Here is a 27252-nt window from a genome sequence, read left to right on the forward strand (position 1 = left end):
TATTACCACATTAGATTAGAAGCAACTGATTATAGTAAGGTGTCTGATTTTTTTTTTTTTTTTTTTTTTTTTTGTCAAAAATCCATACAATGCAATAGGCATGGTGGAGGAATGTATGCATGGCAATGGCAGGATCTTTAGAAAATGACATTTGGTCCCTAGTGGAATGGGACCCGTAAAATGGGTGGTAATTTTTTTTATCTTAATTTTATTTAACTAGGCATGGAAAAAGGTAAGAAAAAGGATACATTAGGCAGGGTCTGACTTTGGTTGAGATGATCCTAGCTGTATTAAAAAAATATTTCAAGTCCAATATTTTGATGTCTGAGGAAAAATATCAAGACTATATAACTGAATAGAACAAAAGATCACCAAAAAAAACTTGCAACAAATCAGCATCCATCAAATAATGGCAAGTCCAATATGGAGGAGCATCGCTATTTCAGTGTTATTGGTCAAGGATATAAAGACCTGGAAACTGGCTGGTATGGTGTCCTATTGATGATGCCACTTGCCTAAACTCAATAGTGAAGCTGCTGGCTGTGATTTTAAAGTGGTCGATACTTCAGAATAATTTTTATGGACGAAGTAAGGAATAAGGACCTTAACTGACTTGACTTCACTGCGAAGAAAGACGCCTTTCCCTTGACACTGGTTTGACCTTCACTTTAACATCTTGACTGCTGAAAAGACCAGCATCCTGATAATCAATAAAATACATTTTATTTAGAAAAGTTTTTATAACTTTTAATTTTTTGCCCTTGTAGGGAGGTAAGTAAATAGCAAAATTAATATTGAAAATAAGTTATAAAGATTTGTACATTATGATTACTATGCTTCGTCTTAAATTATAAAGATCATTGTAATTTTCAAATCTTGCTTGAGTAATCCTTAACTGACCGCTGACAGGAGAATCAGCATTCTCAATTGTTTTATTGGTTTTTAATGTAGGGAAGATCCTCTTCTCCACAAAATGTTTTGTAAAAAGTTATGGAAATATGTGAACATACTCTATAAAAAATCTTATTTATGAATAAATATAACTTATGTAAAAAAAAAAAAAAAATAAATAAATACATAAAAAGCAAGCCAAAGTTTAAAGTTTTGTCACAATATAATAACTCAATTTTATCATTTAAAAATATACATGTACAGCAATAAGTTTGGTTTAAAAAATGTTTTCATCTGATATTTGTTTAGAGCCAATGTGTGAAGGCCAAACCAGTGTCGAGGGAAAGGTTTTTTTTTTTTTTTTTTCCCTCTCTCCAGTAAAGTCGGTCAGGGTCCTTGTTTCCTATTTTGTTCATTTTTATTTAGTGTTGAATATTGAAATCTAACGCAATAGGATAAATAATGACACTGTTCTTGAGAAATCTTCTGAAACTTCTTTGTCTTTTATTTATTTTAATCAAATTTTTCATGGGAGTTCATACATTAGAACTCTCTAATTTTCTGCTTCTCAAAGTTGGTTCCTGCTATTGGTCCTAACTTTCACACTGGAGACTATTCTCTCTTCAAATCTACTCTCAGACCTTGTATGGAGTACTCGTGTCATATTTGGGCTGATGAATCTGTCCCATTTAAGAGTTTTTGATAACTTGCAGAAACTTATCTGTAATTTGATCTTCCTGAACAGCTGTCTATTCGACACCTTCAATGATTCAACATAATCCCAAACACAATGACTCCATGACGTGTTACCAGAGTAATCTTGTGAATTACTCACAGAATGACTTAAGCTTTTGGACCAACTCAATTTCTAAGTTGGTAATGGTAGGTCCGACTTGAACATACGCATACAATTCTTGAGCGTTTTCTTCCACACCTGCTCATCACACTTTATATAGAGTGGCTTCATGCCTAGTTTTGAGGAATTGCCATTAAATTTGGTGACTTTAATGTTCATCACAAAAACTGGCTTGGATTCTCTACTTGCACAGATGCAGCGGGCAGCACAACACAGTTTTGCTATATCTCACTCCCTATCACAAATGGTTACGTTTCCAACCCATTTCCCTGACCAGCAAGAACAACAAGCATCACTTCTAGATCTGTTTCTGACTACAGTTCCCGAGGATTGTACAAATGCTGACAGCCGACTCGGGAACATATGACCATGCAGTGATAATGGTAGAAATCAACCTAAATTCTAGACCCAAAACTGAAGAAACGAGATATTATAAAAAGGCTGACTGGGAAGCCATCAGATCTTATTAGAGATGCCCCATGGGGAAATATTTTTTTCTCTTCCTGCTGAACAGTGCGCAAATGAGACCACTGAATGGTTCAAAACAGCAATGGAAGCACATGTTCCCATGCGGAAATTTTATAGCAAGCCCCACTCTCCGCAATGGTTTACTTCAACTTGCGCAACTGCCATTGCTCAAAGGCAGCATGCATACCGCAGATTTAACCGACATAAGTCCAGTTCAAACAAACAGAAGTATATAGAAGCTAGAAGTAATGTTAAGAAAGAAATAGTGACAGCTAAGAGAGAATTTACTGAAACCACTAAAAAAACGCATTGAAGCACAAAAATTAGGAAATCGTGACTTCTGGAAAATCTACAATAGTGTAGTAAATAATGGGCAATTAACAATTCCCCCGCTAACCAACAATCACGAGGTTGTTTGCTCAGCAACCGACAAGGCTAATATGCGTGCAAGCCGATTTACCTCGAACTCCACACTGGACCCTACCAACCACCCCCTGCCTGACTTTCCTTTGCGGACAGACGCCACGCTAGCTGATCTAAAAATCAGCCCTACTCAGGTACACGCTATCATTAAAAACCTTGACACTTCAAAAGCATGTGGACCTGATCTCATCCCAGCTGTGCTATTAAAAAAAGTGCTTAGCCGAAGTAGCTCCAGTTCTCTCTAAACTCTACAACAAATGCCTTAATGAATCATGCTTTCCAGGCTGTTGAAAAACTGCTTCTGTGGTACCAATATTCAAGAATTCTGACGAAAGAACTGGCCCATCAAATTATCGCCCCATTAGCCTCCTCCCACTTTTCGCCAAAATATTTACCATAATTAACCATGCTCTAGTCCGGCACCTTACAGATGCTAAACTTCTGACTGACAAACAATATGGATTTAGACAAGCCCGTTCCACAGCTGACATCCTCACTGTAATCTCTGAACGTATATACCATTCACTGGACAAAGCGGGGAGGGCAGAGCAGTAGCTCTAGATATATCTAAGGCTTTTGACAGGGTATGGCACAAGGGTCTCCTTGGGAAAATTAAATCATACGGTATCACTGGTAGAATACTTAACATAATTAAATCCTTAGATAAGAGAAAAATCCAGGTTGTCCTCTACGGTCGTACATCTAAACAGTGTGATATAAATGCGGGAGTGCCTCAGGGGTCTATCCTTGGACCTCTATTGTTCCTAATATTCATTAATGACCTCCCCGACAAAACTGCCTGAGATGGGTATATATGCTGCTGACACTACACTCTATAACAGGCATGACAGGAAAACAAATGAACACATATCTAAAGAAATGGCAAAAACACTAGAGGATGACCTCCAATCTGTAGTGGAATGGGGACATAAATGGATGGTCACATTCAATGCTGCCAAGACTAAACTGGTTTTCTTTAATAATTACAAGAAACCTTCTCTGCCACCAATAGCAATGGCCAGTGACTCCCTGTCCGAGAGTACATCTTTCAAACTGCTTGGCCTAATGTTCACAGGAAACATGAGTTGGAACAGTTATATTGAAAACATTGCCAGGGCCGCTGCGAAAAAGGTAGGCTCTCTCTACCGTGCTAGAAAACTACTGACACCTGAAAGTATCCTGTACCTCTATAAGGCCACCATTCACCCATGTATGGAGTATTGTTGTCACATTTGGGCTGGTGCATCTGCTACTAGTCTCTCTCTCTCCTAGACAAGGTTCAAAAGAGTCGCTAATCTGATAGGCCCTGAACTGGCATCTAAGCCTCAGCCTCTGTCCCATCGACGAAACGTTGCATCCCTCTCTGTTCTACAAGTATTTTAATGGTGAATGCTCTGACGAACTGCAGACACTTGTGCCCCCATGACATAGACACTCTCGACAAACCCGACAGGCAGCTAAATCCCACCCCCACACAGTAGAGATCCCTAGATGTAAAAGATCTTTCTACTCCAGTAGTTTCTTCCCCAGAACCGCTAGACTCTGGAATTCCATTCCAGGTTCCTGCTTCCCTAACTCTACTGACATGCAGAAGTTCAAGTGCAACGTGAACCGACATCTTGCTGCCCAAATCCCAACATAGTGCCCCAGTAGTTGCTGCCCCTGATAGTAGCCCCCTACACCAAAGCGGCAATGCGCCTTATTTGGGGTGAAAATATAATTAAAAAAAAAAAAAATTACTCTTAAATAAAAATCTAACCACTTACCATCTTACCAGGTATAATTTTCAACATTTCATGTCTTTCTCCTGCTAGTTGCTTTAACATCTGTTTTACATACAAATTGCAAATTTAGAATTTGACTCCAAACTGATATCTAGCCAGGCCTTTCTCTTTTTCTTAAATACATTATCATTTCCTATGCTTTCTTTCAGTTTCTGCCGCAAGCTGACCCCCACTGTTATACGTCTAATATAAAAACTCATATTTTTTCAGCATGACCAAACCAAAGAAATACTTTTCTGCACCATGAAAAAGACTGCATATATCTTGCAACATAATTGCAGTTTGTATGTGAGGTGGGGGATTTCCATTATGACCGGACTTTCACAAATGAAATGGAATCTTGCACAATTTATAAATTTTTGTCATGAAAACTTTAATTACTGTATATTAAATGTTATAAATCGGTGCATTCTATGGGAGAATGCAATTCCTCCAATAAAAAGGAACTAAACTACATTGGTTTTACAACTCTTATGTAAACTTGCTATGCATGTCAAATTCTACTTCAATTTACTAGTATTAAAAGAAAAACTGCCCTCTGTCTGAATTTAGACAACTTTTGGCCAACAACACAAATATTTACATTTTTTAAAATACTAGTTAGCTTATTTACATTCTAAAACTATAAATAACTGTACATAGGTAATTAATAAAAAAATTAAATGCAATGTAATTTGGGATGCCATTTTCTGACGCTCATCTAAACTATAAAGTCAACAAAAAATTTGTAATGCAGCTGCAAGCTTCCAATTCAAATATCTAATGAGGATCTCAACTTTTTTGCTGAAGATGATTCATATTGAAAACTTAATGTAAAATAATTGAAGAAAAAAACAAACTTGTAGATTGTATAATCTTGTGTAATTGATTACTCTCAGTAATTACCTTTTGAAATAAAACCTCAGTATAACAAGGTGATGGTAGATGTGGTGAGTAAAAATACCTTTGACCCTTTTAAATAAGTTTTTTAGCTGAAAAAAAAATGAATGAAACCAATGAAAGGAACACATATTTTCTGAAAGAATGTATAATTGTTGCCGAAGGGGGTGATCTTGTATAAGATAATGGGTTACATTCAGACCAGGTGAACAAACTTGTGTTAAAACTTTGAACCGTCTAAAAATCGTTAAATCAATGTGTGAAGAAACTATGAAAATGTTTCCAGACCAACTGACCTTTGACATTTTAACGCTGTTGAAGCATATTTGTTTCAAATTACACATGTGGATGGGATTTATCTCCAATTAGGAAAAATATAAGCAAACTGTATCACGGCATAAAAACTAGTCTACAGGCAGGAACAAATTCTGAACATACCAGTTGGCAACTCTTTGACCACTGAGCTATGCACATTAAATATTTTATGAAAAAATAGTACAATTATGCATAGACAGAAAATACAAAGTCTTTGGATTATCTAGCAAAACTCCAAAGAAATTCTAAGTGAGCATTCCAGCTGAATTGAAAACTGTACAGTAACTGATAATAGCATGTGTGTAAAAAAAAAAAAAAAAAAAAAAAAAAAAAAAAAAATCACAATTCATGAATAAAACCTCTGTAAGGTGGTGAGAGTAGTAGATCTGAGTGAAATTACTATCTGGATGAAAAATGCTAAGATCATTGAAGACTAACAATGACTGTAAAAACATATTTGCATATGCAGCTATTTGTGAAAAATTTTAATGATCAATGAAATGAGAAAGTTCACTTGACTTTATATACAAGATGTAATTAAACTTTGAGCCACACTTCAATTATTATAATTACCATATTGGGATGAGTGACTGATTCAGTTAATTATGAGGTATTAGGGCAATTAAAATTTTAACACCATTCTATCCTAGAACTAAAATATATTTTAGCATGTTATTTGGTATGAAAGTATACAGTGAAAAGGTGAAACAAATGTTGATCAACTCTCAGTTTAATAGATTGTTAGGTGTGGTTTTAGGATTACACAACCCTTGCTTCACCATACTCTTGCAAACACTCTTACAGAGTATAGTCTCGAGGCAGGACACTTTGAATTTATTTTATTGCAGTAAATGAAGAAAATTAAGTTTCAAAAAGTGAAAAACAAATCTAAATTAAAAACCAAATTTCTCCAATTTGTTTTTTTTATAAATGTTTTAAAACATTTCCTCTAAGATATTTGTACTTTTCCTTTCTTTTTAGTGTCGATTTCTTAATCATTTGAACCTGACAGCACATGGCCAATGTTCATTTGTTCAAAACACCTCTGACTGCAGTGCTGAAAATGGATTCTTCTCTTATACGTTTTTCTTATACTGTTATTGCCTGCCTTTCCACAAAGCTGGAATCCTTATTCTGGTTTGTATACAGTTTTTTTCCTTTTGGCTCCTGATCATATTTGAAAAAATAAAAACTATGCACCCAGTCTGAAAATTGAATGAAAAATTTTAAATCTTTCTAAACCAGATTGAGTGACTGATTCCACCACAGGACCTCAACTGTTGATACTATCAATGTTGTAGTACACCAGGAGACTATTGAGTTGGCTCTGAGCACCTCTTTTCTGTGGAATGCTCAGAGCCTATTTTTGACAGATGTTCATAGATGAGTTACAAGTACAGTAACCATAAGCATCCCACAATCCATTTTTCTTTATGTAAATTACTATTTGCTGCTTCTAAGAAATGACTAAATTTTTATTTTGATTAATTAAATGACTTCATCTTGGATATTATGTTTCAGCTGATGTAACTTCTGATCTTTAGGTGTTTCTTGTCTAACTTGGTAATCTGTGCAGAATTTCAAACAGAACCTTTTATTTAATCCAATAGATAGCTTGCTTTTGTTCCATCAGCCATGATCAGTCTTAATTCGTAATTCTTTTTGGTATCTCTTGCACTGACAATTGAATCTTCAACCTCCATAAGACTTGCTAAAATTGAATCTTCAACCTCCATAAGACTTGCTAAAATTGAATCTTCAACCTCCATAAGACTTGCTAAAATTGAATTTTACTTTCGTGCTTTGTCTCTTACTCTCAAACAAGATGCATCTGGAGAAGGTGGGAGGTTACTTCGGCCAAATCATTGGGAGAATTGCATCCAAGTTGAAAACACTAGTTTAAATAATACAAATTATCAATTCTCATCTCAAAAATTCTGAAACCAAGACAATCCATAGAAGCAACTTGCTTAGTTATTTACACTATGCAAGCTAAACCAACGCAATGTTTGTGCTGGCAAAATTCAATTTCTATTCCGTATCTTGGTAAGTGAGCATTAAATGGAAGTTGTGTAGCCTGAAATAGGATATGACTTGTAGTGTAATTTGAATTTTTTTCCTTTAAAACCCTAACCCATACCAGGAGGACAACGACAGATATATTAACTAGTTAATATCATTTTTTTATTTTATTTTTTTTTTTTTTTAGATCCTGTGGTGGTTGTTCTTGTTTATAGGGCTCTCGGTAATTGCTGATGACTTGTAAGTATTATAATTTAAATCTTTCAATGCTTTCTCCACGGTTGAATAAACCAGTTTCCGACCTAAGTTTTCTTTTCCAAACTGAAGTTTTATAAAAAACTAAAGTTAGTCTCTTTACCATTTCTTTAGGAAGTTTTCTTCCTACAAAATCCATATTTGATTTTTGTCAGTTTTTCTTGTATACAATGAATTAAATAGTTGATTTAATTCATTGTATACAAAATTATTTATTTTCAGATGTCTAGCATTTTTTAAAAAAGAATAACTGTATTCTGCCATGTAATTGCTACTTGTGATTGGGAGAGGGAACAAATTTTGACTTTTCTTCTGGAATTTAACTGATTATTGAGCTATTCTTCTGAGGGATTTCTTCATCAAAACCGAATTATTTAAATATCCTTGTTCAGTGTCTGTTGCAAATCCTGCACCTGCAGAACTATGCATTTAATTTCTTTTTTCTATATTTTGGTTATCTTGTTTCTATTGCTCTGAATATGTACTTTTTAAAAAAGAAAAACTGACACGTTATATTGCTAAAGTGACATTTATCCTGGTGTGAGCATTTGGGAAGAACAAGTATTGTAACAAAATCTACAAAAAATTCAGTCCTATGTAGTTTGAGCATAAATTAACTTTGTTGGTTGATATGCTATAACACAATATCAAAAAAATGACCTGTTAAATTTCATCGGAAGATGAATGAAATCTGGCCCATAAAATATTAAAATAAAAAATGGTGACCTTGAATTATGACATCATTTCAAATTTACAAGCTTACAACCATAGACTGCCTCCTCTGCATCAAACGGTCACTTAAGAAAAGTTGCATCTTTCAGGTAAAATTTTATAAAAATTTGACTTGTTTTAAAGGAAAATCAAGTAAAAATGAATAGTTACTTAATTATCAAAGACAATCTATAAGTGTGCATTGTGAGACCATCCAAATTGAACTTAAAATGTTTGGTTTGGTGCAGGAGAAATGACACCAGAATGGCAGCGTTTAGGTGTAATAAATCAATATCAACAACTTCTATTCAAGTCATGATCCAAATCTACTTCTAATTATTAGTACTTGAAAGGCATAAGCACGTCGACACAACAGTTCTCATTAGATTACACAAGTTAAGCAATGTTGCACTTCATTAGTACCAGTACCCTTGATCAGGATATGCAGACAACAGGGGATCCCTTGTGAATTTGATATTCCTCTGTAACTTCCTCCTTCAAAGGAGGCTTGTTCAACTCTCCTAAGGTAAGTGCTGCTTTGGTATGGTATGTACATCACTATTTCAAATTTCCAAGTTTTTTTTTTGTTTTGTTTTTTCTAAGTGACAAAATCTAGTAAAAACTAAAAAAGATGTTATGAAATTCTCATCAACATTAGATCACCTATAATAATAATAATAATAATAATAATAATAATAATAGCTCTTTCTTTTACTAAGAAAGCAGTGGCAATAGGGTTGTCGTAAACATTTAAATGACACTTATAGTTCAACTTATTAAAATCTATTGAAAAACCAAATCGTGGATCATATCTATGGAATTCTTAGAGTTGACAGAAACAACTGTTCATCTCTAAAGTCATACAGGGCTTAATCTTTCCTTCTATTTGTGGTTCAAGGAGTAGAATAACAAGAACAGCAAATTCATTAGTTGCTCTGAGACTTGATATAGTTTGCAGCAAGTGCATCTTTTCCAATCTCTGGTTGGGTGGAAGAAAACTTGAATCACTTCACTTCCACATTAAATTCCCAGAGATGAAACCTTTTTCTTCAGAGCTGGATTTCCTCAATCAAAATTTGAATTGTTTTTTTTAAAAAAAGAAATGAAGTAAACTTTATTAATTTTGTATTACTATTACTAGCAGTTCAGCCCAGCTTTGTTCAAGCCCTATGTACTGTTCATAACTTGCTTTACATGGGAATTTACATTTTATGTAAGATTTCAAATGTTTAGATCAAAATTTGTCTGAGTAATTTTGTAGAGACCGCAAAGGTTAATTTTTTAACTTTGACCCCTTAACATTTATTTTGATCTCAAATCAGAATAGTTTTATCTGTCCAAGTTACCTACATCTAAAATTTTAAGTCTTTAGATCCAAAATTGGCAGAGGAATTGGGTAGAATCTGCAACGGTCAAATCTTTCAACTTTCGCCCCAAAACTGATTAAAATGCTTACTGCATGTCTGAATACCCGTTATGTATACATTTCAAATGTTTAAACCCAAAATTGGCTGAGTAGTTTGCTAGAGACTGCAAAGGTTAAATCTTTTGAACTTTGACCCCTTGGCAACTCAAATTTTCGATTCGGACTGATTAAAAAGCTTGCTTTATCTTTGAATACGCTTTATGTAAAATTTCAAATGTTTAGACCAGAAATTGGCTAAGTAATATGGTAGAGGTCAATTTTTTTTTTTTTTTTTTTTTTTTTTTTTTTTTTTTTTTTTTTTTTCTTGGTACTTGTCTGTTTTCCCTTGTGTATTATGTACAACTTTTTGTATTCCACATTTGTTTGACAAATTATTTCGATGTTTTATCATTGTCATTTTCTCTTTCCTTTGATACACGCATAACATATAGCAGTCATCATATTTAATTTAATGTTCATTTTTTTTTTACATGCTGACAATTGTTGAGAATTGACTTTAAAACTCCTCGTTAGCAAAAATCTTTATTCCTCTTTTTCTCCATTCGATCTTTATCACTTCCATATTTTCCTTGGCCTTCCCTCACCAATTGCTCCATTGTTCTACCTCTAACCCATGCCATTAGTCTCCTATTCTGCACACATTCCCTATACTATCCACATTTAATCTTCCTTTGTGCTAAAAGTCATTAAGATTCTCATTACACCTCCATATCATTTCTATTCTATAATCAAAGAATCATGTCTTCAATCCTTATTAGTTAGGTTTCAATTCTATGCATCACACCATACAAATAGCTGATAGACTTTACCTTTAGTTGACATTAATGCTCTGCTGGTTAGTAATGGCAGAAATTGTTCTATCCATTCTTTCAATCACACTAATTACCTGCTCCTCCCTGTGCTCTAATGGTATCCCAATGTAAAAACTTGAACTTGTGTGGATTTACCATCCAAATTCACACAAGTTCTCATTTACTTGTGATGGCAAATTAATCCAGAGTGGGTTGTAACCATCTTCAAGTGAATTCACCGTATCACGAATCAAAATAGTCTGTCTGACATATCTTTGCCATTTGCAATTCCATCATCGCATACCAAAGATGTAAGGGGCAATCACAATTTGATGATTGTGAGCCACGTTTTCAATTGATCACCACTCTTGTGCCATCTTGGTAGCGGTGTTGGCACCGTGTAAATTTGGCCAGTTCGTGGATGAAGGGCATGTCCAAACCAGCAGAGCCTCCTGATCAGCAGTATTTCCTCAGATTGATTCTGATGTTGATCCGCTTAGTAATACGAATCCTGAGACTGCAGAAAAGATGACATCAAAGACTTTAAATATCACCTATTCATAGGGGCCAGACTTTACATCCTTAAAGAATCGTGTGAACAAGATATGATATGGCATTTTGTTATTAGCTGGATTTCTTTTCATAACCAAAACTGCTTATAGAACCAATTATAATTTCTTTTCATAACCAAAACTGCTTATAGAACCAATGGAAAGCAGAGCAATTCCTGCCGATTGAGATTTTGTCTTCCCCTGCCGTGGCTGCGAAAGTGGCACAGATATTGAAGTTGTCAACCTCTTCAATTACTTTACCGTTAAGGGTAAAAGTGATTCTGGCTGAGAATCTTTTTTGAGGTATCAATTTTCATACTAATCTGAAGCTGTGCCACTGATACCATTAAGTGCAGTTTGGATGCTTGTGTATGTTTTGCCTAATGCTGCTGTTGTCGTCAGCAAAGTTTAGATCTGTGTAAATTCGTACACTTGAGACGCCAGTTAGTTCCTGTTTTAAGATCCAATCAATGACTTAAAAAGAACTGAAAGAATGCAACCGTCAATGCTAAACTGAATGTTGAATAAATCAGAATCCGTGTGGTAACAGATATTGGTTCTGGTATGTTCGTAGTAAGCTTTGATTAGGCTGAGCAGTTTTGTAGGAACCCATCATGCTTCGTAATCGCCCACAGGCATTCATGATCGGAGTTGAATGCAGCTGCAAAATCAACAAGTCAGACAATGTTTGACTTTTGATAGCATCAGCATTGCTCCAATACCTAGCATAACATGAAAATTTGGTTGGTACAATCCTTGCCCTGGCAAAGACCACATTGGTTAAGCCTTCTGCGTTCATCAATCTGCGGCTGGAAGTGTCTAAGGAGAATAATTGCAAAAATTTGATTTAGGCTAAACCCCTATGTAGTTATTGCAGACTTGGCTTTTTTTTTTTAGGGAGCAGAATAAAGTCACTTCAATAATTGGAAAATTTGGAGCCAGTTTGCCATAGTTTCTGGGCGGCACTCAAGTCTTATCAGCCAACCCATCTTCAATAGCTTTGTTATTTTTTCAGTTTTTCAATTGTCTAATTCATAAATTTGGCAATCGTGGGAACCTTGCAATTACCTTTTTATAACGAATTGTGATTTCTTGAGTCATGGTTTAACAGCTTCCCATAGTGTTGCTGCCAATGTTGGGATCTTTCCATGAAAATTGTGATAACTTATATACAAACTGGTTATTACCAGTAATTTCCTCTACACTTATGTGTATCCAATGCTTCCATATACAGCAAAGAGTTGAGTTTCTCCCTCCATTTTATTTATCAAAGCATTTTCTACCTGTTGTGCCAAAATCCTTTCATCTGTAAAATCAATGCTTGCTCAGTGCCTTCTACATAGAACAAAATAAATTATGACAAATTGACAACTTTTTAAATTCGAATTTACTTTTTATTTTATTTTTCAGCTTGTGTCCGTCATTGACTGTGATAAGCAAAACCTTGCGGCTTTCTCAAAATATTGCAGTATCCTTTTGAATAAACATGTCTTGAATTTTGTTACTTAGTATATCAAGGATTTCTGCTTTGACAATTTCCTCAAATCAGATAACCTTAAAATGTATTCCTAAGGATTTTGTTACAATATAAAAATGTTTAAAACTAAAATTAGTCACTTGATATTAAGAATACACATTTTATAACTAATAGGTAACATTGATATAACTAATTGTATCATGAAATTTTATTTGTACCTGACTTTAGTGTTAGAGGATGCATATTTGATTTCTGTACTAATGTTCTCATTTAGTTTTCACAATTTTACATAAGGTGCAGAAAAACTGTATGAATATTTCATGAGCTTAACCTGAAACTACATTCTGTGTGAGGCCCTAATTTGGAGTTGAAGCACTTCCTTAGCTACTATCCTTCACAGGCCCATTTTGACTAAGATTGGTTAGTAACAGAAAAGGTCATTTCTATGGGTTTAAGTTTCATTTGAAACTCGCATAGTGGTGTATAAATTGAAAATAAATATTTTAAGATATTAAGTAACTACAAAAATAATTGCATTTGTTATAAAATAATTTGAAAAAGATCACTGTAAAAATTTGAAGGTATGCTGTGATAGTAAATCTACAATGTTACTAAAATTGTGCAGTTTGCTTACCCCCCCCCCCATTTGACTTCAAGTCGTCAAGTAGATAAAAAATAATTACATCTAACAGATTATTTTTGTCATAAAATGTTTCATTTCATTTCTTTTGAAATGAAAAATGAACAATTTTTTATTACATTTCAATCATGAATTTTACCAGCAAAATATGCCCAAGAATCGACTTGATTAGAAAAGTTAATTTTTGATTGGAATAAATATTCTTCCTTAAAAAAAATCAGGGTGTCACATTTTTGGCATTTGGAAATGGTGCTCCTGATATCTTCTCAGCCATTGCAGCTGTAACCCGGTCGAATAATGGAAATGATAGCTTGGCTTTTGGTGCTTTATTTGGTAAGTGTTACATTGAATTTGTAGCAAGGACAAAATGTAATGATTTTTAGGTGTTATTATTACAAGGTGATTATAAACCCACCTTACAAAAAAAAAAATGCCACACCTGAAATTTCTGAAGTTTACTACCCTCTTCTGCAATATTTGGTATAAATAAATTTTGGTCTGTGACTTGGGACAGCACATGTGCAATCATGTGTATAGATAAGATATGCCTAAGTCCAAGAGGAGCTCGTTTCAGATTGGTTAAAGCCCTATATAGATTGGGTATTTCGATCCAAGCAGGTCGACCAAATAAACATTGAATACTTCGGAAATCATTCCTCTAGCATTGTGATGCTGGAATAAGCATTTCATAGCTTAAGGAATTTAAGAAACTTGGTTTTGATTTTGCATCTCTAATTTTTTTTTTTTTTTTTTTTTTTTTTTTTTTTGCAGGTGCTGGTATGTTTGTATCTTCTGTGGTTGCAGGGAGTATTGCCATCATTAAACCTTTCCACCTCATGGAACGGCCGCTTCTAAGAGATCTCATATTTTATTTGGCAGCAGTATTTTGGTCTTTTTGTCTTCTGTGGAAGCGATCCATCTCTCAATTTGAAGCAATTGGTAAATATGCTTATAAAACTAAAATCTAGACCATAAAGTACAAATGTTTTTTACTTATGAAAACAAAAACGAAGTTTACATAAATTCACAAGGTAACATTTTAAAATAATGCTGTTGACTTGAAAGATTCTAAAAAATCAATACATTTTTGTCAAATACTAACATCATTGATAATTACATTATAAAAAATGTAAACTTATTTTATGCTGCTGGGCTTTTGTCATTTTTTTTTTTTTTTTTCATGATAGACTTTTGTTTGGTATCCTCAGCATTAACAAACCTCTAATGTGGACAAAACTAAACTTTGAACATCAGTTGAATTAGGTATTGAATTTAAAGATTTCCTATCTCTGAGAACACTTTGGCATTGCTGCTATAGATTTTGTAGTTTCATATCTATAAACTAGGTCTAAAAAAATATCAAGATATAAAAAGTGAATGGAGATAAAATGCAATAAAATCAACTAATAAAATGATTCTTGGTTATCATTGAAATTATTTCAAATTCACAACTTAAATTTTGTTATTCTCTTAATTTATATATTCTTGATTATTGAAATTGTTTATAGTTCACAAGTTAAATTTTACCATTGAATAGCACGAAGTACATGGAGTACTGTAAAAGACGGTGAAAATTGCTATGGTTACATTGATAGCTCAAAGAAATTTAAAACGTATATTATAGATTATAATTACATTTATATTTTTTCATATTTAAACTTATATTTTAATGTACTGTGAAATTTGAATTGTTTTCTTTGTAGAAAATGGATTTTTTCGCTTTAGAACTTCATTAGTAAATTAACACCCTAAGCTAAATCTCACTCTTAAAAAAAATTATTTTAGAATAGTGGAGGTTAGTTTCGCAAATTTAATGTGAAATGATTTCTGAGACATTCTAGCATTTTAGTTAACCGAAAATTTTATTTTTACTAGAGATGAATTCTGTGCATTTATCTTTTTTCTACTTAAGCAACGATGCATGGTTTTATGATCTTATCAGTCTTAGGGTTAGTTGGGTTAGGGTTAGTTGTAAAAATATTCAGTGAACATCCCTAAGTTACAATTACTAATTGAAAGAGATTCTGTTAAATTTATATATGAAAGTTGTCCCACTCTGAATTATAACAATTTTTTTTTTTTTTTTTTTCTATTTGCCAGGTGTTTAAAAAAAATCTTATTTTTGAAGTAATTTAGCTGAGGGTGTTAACTTACAAATTTATATTTTCATGTAAAAACCTTTACTACATACCTGTTATAGTGACAGTCACAATAACTAGCCAAATCTTTATAAAAACAAAGCTTTATTGATAGAGGGAAGGTACAGAATAGTTCCTACAGTGGACGAATTATGAAAAATTAAAATAACATTTTGTCAATGACTAATGTAAATTCACAAAAAATATTTTACAAAGAAAACATTTGGAAAATTAGTATTTACTTGTGTAATATAACCCCCCCCCCCTTATTTTTACATTTGCGGAAATGTAGACATTGCAAGGATATTAAAGTAACTTAAAAAATAGAACAAAAGCAAAAAAATCTAATTAAATATTTAAAATTGAAAAAGAATTGGTTATACTTTTAACATCCTTTCCACTTTTCTATTAAGTTGAATCTAACAATCGTGAGTAAATTTATAAACAAATATATAAACCATGTATTGAACTTTTGGTGAATACCTTTTTAAGTGACTTTTTTTTTCTTTTTTAACAGTAATTTTTATTAACTAAGTTGAAAGAAAAAATATGGACAGAATAGCAGAGAGATTTGACATACAACCATTAACTCCGCACTCGGAAAGGCATTGCAAATATTGAAAACTTTCTAAAATTATCTTAGTGCAATTATTAATCATGAGATAAGAAATACTTCTAAACTTTGTCACATTAATCAACGCTATATTTGCAGCAGAATATGACACAAGCGACGCCAATGGCTACTCTAGTGCTATGAAAGCACTAGATGCTACTTGTATAAAACTGAACTTAATATACAGAATACATTAGTTACAGCAACCTATCCAAACTATCAATGTGTTTATACTCCAATTGGAAGTTTTTGTTAAATCGTGCAACTTCCAAGTCATCACTACCATGGAAAATTATGAAATATATACGGAACGTTTCTGTGGCATCACCTTCTGTTCACCAAAGTTTATTCTAAAAATCCTCACTCGCTTTCCAAGAAACATACGCTATGACTAGATCACTAGAATAAGCAGTAAAACGCCTAGAATGCTATGAAAATGGTAGCAATACAATGACTGCCACCACAAGTAAACTGTCCATGTAGCTGCTATACAGAAAAAAAATATTTAACCCTTTTGTGTTTCTATGTATTCAGATATTATGTTAGTATGTCTGGCACCCAACAGTGATGTGAAAGATATTCAAAGCTTCAGTTACTGCTGAACCTTTATAAACCTGACTCTTCTTTGCAGAATTTTGAACACAATGAAATTTAAAATAGATATATTAATGCCATGGTCGATTCGACAGTGTAGAGATTTTCGTTAGAATTAAATTTCTTTATATCAGTGGGGGGGGGGGTAGCAGATTCTACACATGCTAAAATCAGACAGTGGAAGTAATTCAAGATTTCTTGACATAATTATAGGAAAAGGTATCTTGCAAAAAATACAAAGTTTAATTTTAATTAAATGCTCACTGGCTGAATTTATTATTGGAGCTGTTAAAAAAAAATAGCCTTTTTCCGCCACTCTTCTCAAACCTTAAAACGATGCCTATTAAATTACATTGCTATACGATTGCTGATACTAAACTAATAGAGGAAACAGAATATTAAGACATAAAGCCCTTCATGTTTTCTTAGTGAGCTCAACTATTAGGAATGACCAATGAAAACCACAAGAAAAGAATAGTTGATTATAGCAATACAATAAGCATTTACAAAACTTGATGCCTATCCTATGCCTAACATTGCCAAAATAGTGGATGCATAACAAAGTACTCTGAATCTCCAGTCTCTTATCAGATCCTGATTAGTCTGAACAATCGTAAATGCTGTTATGTGGAAAATGATACCCATTTACTTTCTTTTGGCATTACTAATGGAGAAGATACCAAAGGAACATCAAAAACCTTGTTGACAAACTCGATTACTTGAATATACTATTCATAACAACCAGATTGCACCAGACTATAATAATTATTAAATCTCAATGACTAGTCTGAATGTTTTCTTATTACAGTAAATCATTCCAAATTTCTGACAAAATACTGCTGTTAAACCATCAGTCTAGAAAGAAAACTCTGAAGCTAATCCTCGGTCTTGGATGATGACCTTCCTAGAGCTGGTGACTCTAACAAATTACCGGCTTGCAAACTTGCTGCTTAAGGAGTATCGGTTGGCTTTCATACTCCTTTTCCTATTAGCCGGGAGCAGAGGTGTGATCACAGGGACTCTACAGAAACACCTAATGGTCGACCTTGTTTTCTGACTAGGGCAATGAACGCCGTTTTCCCCACTCCCACCATATCCCATCCTCTAAAACTGGGCACTTTGGGGGTGCTTGAGTGCCGTATATACAATTCGATTGAGCTGATTTTTATCTGATGGCTTGAGGGTACCGCATTGACGGTTTCTGGCTGCTGTTTCTGACTGATAGTACAGGCTTCCTGATTGTTTGATAACGCTTGGAGCGGCTGCTCCACCATCCGTTTATCTGGATGATTGTAGGGCCATGTCACACATGGAAAGGGAACCTGCACCCATCTCCCTTGGGCTTTCCCAAGGCCACAATCCTGTAGATAAGTCGGCTGACTTGTGTTGCATGTTTAGTATTTTGCCCAACCACTTTGTTCAGCACCTCTCACCCTAAAACTAAAACATTTATATAAAATAAAATGACGGTTCAATTAAAAATTAAAATTAAACCAGGCTTAGACTCAAACAAAACCAATCTGCCACCTCTCTTGAGGCTTGCATTCACGAATATCCATGGGCTTAGAACTAATCTAGATGTTGAATCCTTTCTCCTAGTAAACACCCCAGATATCTTAGAACTGAGTGAAACTAATCTACACTCCTCCATCACCCAACTACTTTAACATGCCTGGTTATCTCCCTCTTTGCCGCAAAGACTCAGACAGACATATGCACAGACTTAGTCTATGTCCGAAACACCCTCCCCTTTACTAAAGAAACACCCTCCCCTTTACTAAAGAAACACCCTCCCCTTTACTAAAGAAACAAAACTAGAATCAGATTACCAGGCCTTTGTGTTTTAGACTTAACATGCAATATAACATTAGCTACTTATATTTTTTTCTACCACTCTCCCTCGACCCAGGACTGAAATCAAGTCTCTGACAGCATAGATACAGCACTCTCCCTCAATACTAGGGCACAACTGTATGTATTTGGTGACTTCAATGTCCACCACAGTAATTAGCTTGGATTCTCTTACAGACGCAGCCGGTAGCACAAGTTTCTTTATATCTCATTCCCTATCACAAACCATTAATTTCCAACATTTTTCCCAGATCGGCAAAATTAACATGCCTCACTTCTAGATCTATTTCTGACCACAGTTCCTGAAGATTGTGTAACGAATGCCCACAGCCCACTCGGGAATGCTGATCACGCTGTAATAATGGTAGAAATCTTGACCTTAAGCTGAAGAGCCTTTGCTCAAAATGACAAGATATAAGAAAGCTGACTGGGAAGTCGTCAGGGATCTCATCATAGATGCCTCATGGTGAAATATCTTTTCTCTTCCCGCTGAACAGTGCGTGCAAATGAGACCACTGAATGGTTCAAAACAGCAGTTGAAGCACACAGAAATTCTATAGCAAACCTCAATGGTTTACTTCTTGTGCAGCTGCCATTGTTCAAAGGCAGCATGCATACCACAGATTTAACAGCCATAAGTCCAGTACAAGCTAGAAGTAATTGTAATTAAGAGAGAATATACTGAAGCCACCAGAAAACGCATCGAAGCGCAGAAACTAGGAACCCATGATTTTTTGAAAATCTACAACATAATGAATAATGGGCAATCAACAGTTCCTCCACTATCCAACAATTGAGGTTGTTTGCACGGCAACTGAGGCTAACATGCTTGCCAGTCAATTTTTCTCAAACTTCACATTGTACCCAGGAAGCCACTTCCTCCTTGACTTTCCTTTGCGAACAGACACCACACTAGATGATTTGAAAATTACCCCTTCTCAGGTGCATGATATCATAAAAAACCTAGACACCTCAAAAGCATGTGGACCCGTTCTCATCCCAGCTGTGCTATTAAAAAACTGCTCCACTGAGGTTGCTCCAGTCCTCTCCAAACTTTACAATAAATGCCTTAACAAATCTTGCTTTCCTGACTGCTGGAAAACTGCTTCTGTGGTACCAGTTTACAAGAATTCTGGCAAAAGAACTGATCCATTTAAAGTATCACCCCATTAGCCTCCTTCCACTTTTCACTAAAATATTTGAGTCCATAATTCACCAAGCTCTAGTCCATCTTACAGCTGTTAAACTTCTGAATGACCAACAATATGGATTTAGACAAACCTGTTTTACAGCAGATACATCCTAACTGTAATCTCTGAACATATATATCATACACTGGACAAAACAGGGGAAGGTAGAGCAGTATCCCTAGATATATTTAAGACTTTTGACGATTGTCTTCTCAGGAAAAATCAGATCCTACAGTATCATTATACTAATACTTAACATAATTAAATCCTTAAATATAAGAAGAATCCAGGTTGTCTTTGACGGCCGTACATCTAAACAATGGTATAAATATGGGTGTACTTCGGATCTATCCTTGGACCTTTATTATTCCTAATATTCATAAATGCCCTCTCTGATAAAATTGTTTGAGATGGGTATATTTACTGATATCACACTCTATAACAGATGAGGGGGGAAAATGAATGAACACATCTAAGAAAATGGCAGAAACACTAGAGGAAGACTTCCAATCTGTAGTGGAATGGGACAAAAATGGATGGTCACATTCAATGCTGTCAAGACTAAGCTTGTTTCCTTCAGTAATTACAAGACTTCCTCAATCACTACTAGCTATCGCTAAAGATACATTATCTGAAAGTACTTCTTTCGAACTCCTTGGCTTAATGTTAACAGGGAACATGAGTTGGAACAGATACATTCCTGGGGCTGCTGTGGGGAAGGTGCTAGGAATTTACTTACACTTAAAAGTATCCTGTACCTCTACAAGGTCACCATTACTCCATGTATGGAGTATTGTTGTCGCATTTGGACCGGTGCATCTGCTGCTAGTATCTCTCTCCTGGACAGTTCAAAAGTCCCAACCTGATAGGTCCTGAACTGTCACCTAGGCTTCAACCTCTGTCACATCGATGTAATGTTGCATACCTCTGCTTGTTCTAAAAGTATTTTAATGATGAATGCTCTGATAAACTAAGTTCTTGTACCCCCTCAACGTAAATAACCCCGACAAACACGATAAGCAGCTAAATCCCACCTTTACACAATAGAGATCCTTAGATGCAAGACGGTCTTCTACTCTAATAGTTTCTTCCCCAGAACTGCTAGACTTTGGAACTCTCTTCCAGGTTCCTGCTTTCTCAACTGTACTGACATGCAGAAGTTCAAGTGTAATGTGAACATTTTGCTGCTCAACTCCCTACATAGTATCCCTGTAACTTATGTCCCCGATAGCAGCCCCCTACATCAAAGTGACACTGCGTTGTTTTGGGGTGAAAATTAAAAAGTTTCCTCTGCCATCTCCAGTCTTACATTCTTTTGAGATACTGAAAAACAATTTAAAAAATGTTGCGTTTATAACCATAGATTCCAAGAAAGAATTTGAAGCTAGAAACACTTTCTACTCTAAATCAATAAGACCAACTAGTCGCATTCTTAAGGACCCTAAGCTCCAATGAGATCAAACATCATGCGGTCGAAAAAGCTATCTGAAATGACACCACTTTCTACTTGGCAGCCATTTCAAAGTCATAGCAGATCAAAAAGTGTTAGCTTTATTTTTGATAATTTTAAGATTAAGAATTAAGAATGAGAAAATGTGATTGACAAGTTGAACTATTCAAGTTTAAATTTAGTATTGTTTATCAACCTGGGACTGAAAATGTGGCCAGATTTTTTTTATCTTTGCATTTGCTCACACCTCGGAAGACCTTTTTGATTTTCATGTTTACTTACGTCTTAGTATTACACAACTCTTGCCATTTTACTAAAGCAAGAAATCTCTCCATCTTATTTAAGCAAATAAAAATCTGAATTGTGCACTTCCTGCCAGTGCCTAAAACTTAAATCTATTAATAGTAACTGGAAGATACTTGTAAAAGCAATATTATCTTTAATAATTAAATATTAATTCCTAAGGGCCATTTCTGACGTCTGTATATTTTAATGTCTGTAAATATTTCTCCTGAGAATTGACGAGTTCTCATTTTCCTTTCATGTTCCCTTGCAAGGACATGACAAGCAAAAGTATCATACTATCTAAGTCAACTATTTTCACTTTTTGGGATGCCTGATATGGTGCACATTGACACGGCCCTAGACTTTTCTTGCAGAAGACACTAAAATGTTTTTATTAGGAAAAAAAAAAAAGATACCATCCAGAAGGAAACGGACAAGTTGAGAAACTTAATGGCACTTTATGAAAGAGAATTTCAAACAATCCTACACTCTCATAACACGAATCCTGTTGGGAAGACGTCCTAGCTAATGTACTCTACTTGATTAGATCACTACTCTGCACCATGTTGAATGTGATGCCACATAAAATATAATCGCAAGTTCACTTCTAACCCTAACCACTTCTGGGGGATCCTATTCCGACTTGAACAAAATCAGGTCTCATATATGTATGAGATTTCCGACTAAATCTCATGATCTGCAGTTACTTTTAGAAATCCACCCACACTATGCGCATGTATGCTTACCCTCTCGTGTAGAAATTAATGTTAATTGTTGATGCAGAGAAACTGAATACATTGCCAGAAGAATAAATCGATGCTTCTCAAAGCATTGTAGATTTAGAACCTCCAGGAACCTATACAAAGATATCTAGAATAAGAAAAATACCTAGTTGATAAAGAAAACTATAACTCAAGACTATATTCCTTCAAAATAATTCTTGAGGGGGGGGTATTAGTTTTAACCTTCTTCCCACCCCTTCAACTAACCTGTCTAACCTGTCTTGAGTAAAGATTCTTAAAACCATGGATGATTTCTATGGGAATTTCTAGTGAATAAAACCTTTAATAACGACTTTTCTTTCTTGCTCTGTCATTATTGACAACTAATTTCAAAGATTGTAACCATCTACACTCTATTAGTAAATGTCTTGTACAGGGTGTCTCTTCATCTGCAGGTCTTGACACTCTGCATCTTTTTTATTTATTAGACTGAGCTAATGTTTAGGAGAGAGGTGTAGCTGACAGTTGACCTCAATGAATTGTCAAATTATGTTTATCTCCAAAAATATATTGCTTTGAAAAGGGTGGAGGGCAATTTGGAATACTTTTCTCAACCCTTTCGTTTGGGCTTTGTGACTGTCTTGGGCATTTCATAATTTAATATTGCATTTGGCATACGTAAGTATTACTTTCTGTAATAAAACTAACATATATATGTGGCATTTCTTTTTAAATTCTTGTTTTTCACTTTGCGCTACTCACTTCTCATTAATTCTACATCATAGATTCGTTGTTTTTGGAATTCCTATTTGCCAGACTGCAGCATAATGACAGATCCATGATTAGATGGATTTGTACTGCGAAATCAAACCAAACCAATAGATCAGGTTAGGATTTGCTGAAAGCTCTACATTTGCTCAGCATGAAGATCATCCTAAGGTTGAATATACTTCTATGGCCATATGGAATGTTCATCCTTCTGGATATTCTTACAGAACTATGTCTTAAATTGCGGGAAGATTGATCAGCCAAGGAAAACTTGGAAGCGAGTGATCAGACACTGATTAGAATTTAGACAGTTGACTTTCTGAACCTCATAAACTTGAGTGAGTTTGTGTAATACCATTATACTAGAAAACGTCTGACTCCTGAATAAAGGAAGTGTTATAGAAATTGAAGAATCCATGCGTGTCGGTCCACCAAATCTAACAATCTGATTATTCTTGATTAAAAATTCATCAGATTGATGTTTGTCTAGATGTTCAAGCTAACGCAGGCTTCTTGAGTATATGGAGTTGGATGTTAATTTTCTTCAGCCATTGTCTTACCAGTATCTTAAAATGTGTGTTTGTTTAGCTTGGTGGTTGTGGTTAAAAGTAAAGTCATGCATCGTGCGGCTCGTGTTAGGAAAGAAAAAAAGAGAAAATAAAAATGGCCGCTCCCCCTGGTATTTATGGACTGATGATCACGTGATGTGACGAGGGGGGGGGGAGGGGGTATGCAAATGAGATGTGGTTGGGTCTCTGTATAAAAGAGCCGTCTTCTTTATTTTGGGCGTCGGTGTGGAAAGTGCAGAGAGAAGAGAACAGTTGGATTTGAGTTTGAGACTTTTGATCTGAGGTTGAGTTCAAATTTAACGTCAAGCTATTTCGGCACAATGGCAAAAATAGATGACCAAGTAAGATTGAGCAGCGATATCCTGAGGCCATTTACTGGAGAAGGTGACGTGGTTGCGTGGCTTAACAAGCTGAAGTTGGTGGCAAGGCTGCAGAAGATCGAGGATGTAGCCACGTTAATACCAATGTATTTGGAAGGAAGTGCTCTAGCGGTCTATCTAGAAATGGGAGATACGGATCAGGCCATTGCATTGAAAACCGGTTAAAGACCGCATTTTCCGAGAGCGCGTTTGAGGCTTACAACAAGCTGTCACCTGGACTGGGGAGTCTGTGGACGTGTACGTGGCAGAGATAAGGCGACTAGCAGGATTGGCTGGATATGGGGGACGCAGCCTTGAGAAGACTGTAAAGCTGGTGCTTGTAACTGGTTTCCCTGATCGCATCTCCATGGAACTGCAACGACTTACTGATATTGAAACCATGGAGGTGGAGGAGATTCTAAGGCATGCTAGAGTTTTGGCGAAACAGTCCGGTGAGCTGGGGGCGGTCGCAGCTGCTGTGGCAAGCAGAAAGGAGTGACCAGTGATGAAGCAAGGCCGTGGATTTACCGGTAAATGCTTTCGATGTCAAGGGTCACACCTGATGAGACTGTAGGGAGCCACGGCCAGACATTATCTGTTTTCAGTGTGACCAAGTAGGGCACATTAGCAGGAATTGCCCTTCGCTTCCGGGAAATGAGTAAAGGGGTGCTATTGTGCCAGTTGTCACCCCTTTTATACTGAACAGGCGTATGAGTTTGTGATCACTAACTGTGGCAACAATCAATGGAAAAAGGGCTAGAGCTCTTGTTGATACTGGATGTACAACACTTATTACTATAAGCGTCGCCAACTCTTGGAATGAAACCAGCAATGTTAGAGCGGTGGATGGCAGAAGTGGAATGCTGTGGAAAGGCCGATGCGGAGATTGCAGTAAGGAATATGCCATTGCGGCTAAGAGTGATCGTGCTGGATAGACTGGTTGCAGGAATTGATGTGGTGCTGAGCCTGGATGCGATAGACCGACTGGGAGGAGCTACTATTGCTAAAGGCCAGGTGAAGTTTGGCAATCAGAGTGCACCGGGAATAACAGGGAGTGTAACCAGGGGTGATACCAACCAACCGTCGAAAACCCGACCATGTCTGATTGAGGATGACTTTCGAGCCTGCTTCGATGGCGAAAAATGGATGGTAGAATGGCGATGGACCGTGGAGCCACCTGTATTGATGAATCGGGTCAGATGCTACAAAAGCACACTGAAAGGAGCTGCGGAGCTGCAGTTTGAAAAAGTTGAGAGATGGATAGATGAAGGGTATTAATGCTGTGGTCAGGGAAAGTTGAAGGAATTTTGCCACTCATGTCTGTGGTCCAACCCATTAAGAAAGTTAGGCCAGTTTGATTTCTGTGAGCTGAACAAGTTTGTCGCTTGTCACACAAAGGACAGAATCGACGTGTGAAAGAGTCGTAAGGAAATGGAGGAGGATGAAGCAGGCAACTAAAATTGTGGACCTGAAGTCAGCCTACCTTCAAGTTCATGTGGATGAGAAATTGTGGAAATATCAATTGGTAGAGTATAAAGGTCAAGTTTATTGTCTGACCAGATTAGGATTTGGTCTGAACTCCGCACCAAAGATAATGATGGCAGTTCTTAAGACAGTGTTGGCCAAAGACGATACAGTGAAGAGAGGCACCTGCTCTTACATCGACGATATACTAGTGGACGAAACAGAGGTGACTGCAGAAAGGGTGAGAGAGCATATCAAAGCATATGGACTGACGACAAAACCGCCCGAGTCACTGGAAAACAGAATGGCTTTGGGATTTCGACTACAGAACAATAAGGCAGGAAAATTGATGTTTGGGCGAGGAAATGAGATCCCTGAAGCCAAGATTGACCTAGCCAAGAGAGAGCTTTTCTCTATATGTGGAAAGCTGGTTGGCCACTACCCAATAGCTGGATGGCTGCGAACTGCGTGCAGTTTTATTAAAAGGCAAACTGGGACAGACAGTTGGGAAGATGCAGTTGATCAGAAAGTGCTTCTCATGATACAAGAAGTCATTGCAGAAGTGAAAAAAAATGGACCCTGTGAGAGGAGAATGGCATGTAAAGGAGGGCCATGAAGGGGTGATATGGACTGATGCTAGCAGTGCAGCATTAGGGGTATTATTGGAAATAGGATAAGTGGCTCTTGAAGATGCTGCAAAAAGGATGATAGCGCCCATATCAATGTTGTGGAACTCGATGATGTGATGAAAGGCATCAATCTGGCTCTAAAATGGGGGCTACAGATAGTGAACGTTAAAACAGACTCTGCAACAGTGGTGTCGTGGATTAAATCGGAGCTGTCTGATGATAAGCGGATCAAAACAAAAGGCGCAGCGGAGATGCTTATCAAGTGTAGGCTTGGAGCGCTGGGAGACTTGGTTCGAGAATTCGAACTAAAGGTAACTATTACCTTAGTTCCGTCACAAAAAAATAAAGCAGATGGGCTGACAAGAGTCAAGAAATCCTGGCTACACAAGGAAAAAGACGGGGCTCCAGCATGTTGTGCAGTAGAGAATTTAAAAGACCTGCATAACCTGCATCATTTTGGAAAGGAACGGACCCTTTACCTGGCAAGAAAAGTAAACCCGCACGTCACAATGCAAGACGTCCAAAAGGTTGTGGAACAATGTAGGGAATGCCAATCAATCGACCCTGCACCGGCTAGACATGAAAAAGGGGAACTGCATGTTGAAGAGAATTGGCGGAGATTGGTCATTGACATCACACATTATCAACATGAACCGCATATAACTATGATAGATTGTGGGCCTGGGAGAGTAGCGATATGGCGGAAAATCAAGAATGAAACAGCAGAAGAGGTAAAGAGAGTTGTCGAGGAGGTTTTTATGGAAAGGGGGCCAGTAGGTGTTGGTGGATAATGGTACGTCTTTCCGCTCGGAAGTTTTTAGAGACTTATGTGCGAAATGGAATGTGGGGCTATATTTTAGAGCTGCACACCGTCCAAGTGGAAATGGAATTATAGAGAGGCACCATCGCACTATAAAAGCTGTGGCATCAAGAAGCCAGATTTCACCCCAAGAAGCAGTTTTTTGGTACAATATGACGCCGAAGGCTGGTCAAGACGAAAATTCAGTGCTGCACCGGTCTATTTTTTCTTATGAATGGCGACATCCATTGGCTGTAACACCGAGAGAACAGGCCTGCGTGGACATGGCAGTTGAAGAGGTGTGGGTGAAACCACCCAATTCTCGTTGCACG

At 36.2% G+C, this 27252-nt stretch overlaps 1 protein-coding gene across 2 annotated transcripts in view; it reads left to right on the forward strand.

Annotated features, from left to right (window-relative positions):
• LOC145242414 (mitochondrial sodium/calcium exchanger protein-like) overlaps positions 1 to 27252 on the forward strand; it is a 166975-nt gene that overhangs the window by 98469 nt on the left and 41254 nt on the right. For both annotated transcript variants that reach the window (XM_080105450.1, XM_080105449.1), the window contains exons 3-7: positions 6598 to 6753; positions 7826 to 7878; positions 12783 to 12840; positions 13711 to 13822; positions 14261 to 14428. In XM_080105450.1, the coding sequence (XP_079961576.1) occupies positions 6598 to 6753; positions 7826 to 7878; positions 12783 to 12840; positions 13711 to 13822; positions 14261 to 14428 (547 nt within the window). The remainder of the gene's footprint in view (positions 1 to 6597; positions 6754 to 7825; positions 7879 to 12782; positions 12841 to 13710; positions 13823 to 14260; positions 14429 to 27252) is intronic.

The sequence above is a fragment of the Euprymna scolopes genome, chromosome 21 (assembly GCF_053919585.1).
Source record: "Euprymna scolopes isolate OS-2025 chromosome 21, ASM5391958v1, whole genome shotgun sequence".
Taxonomy (NCBI): Eukaryota; Metazoa; Mollusca; class Cephalopoda; order Sepiida; family Sepiolidae; genus Euprymna; species Euprymna scolopes.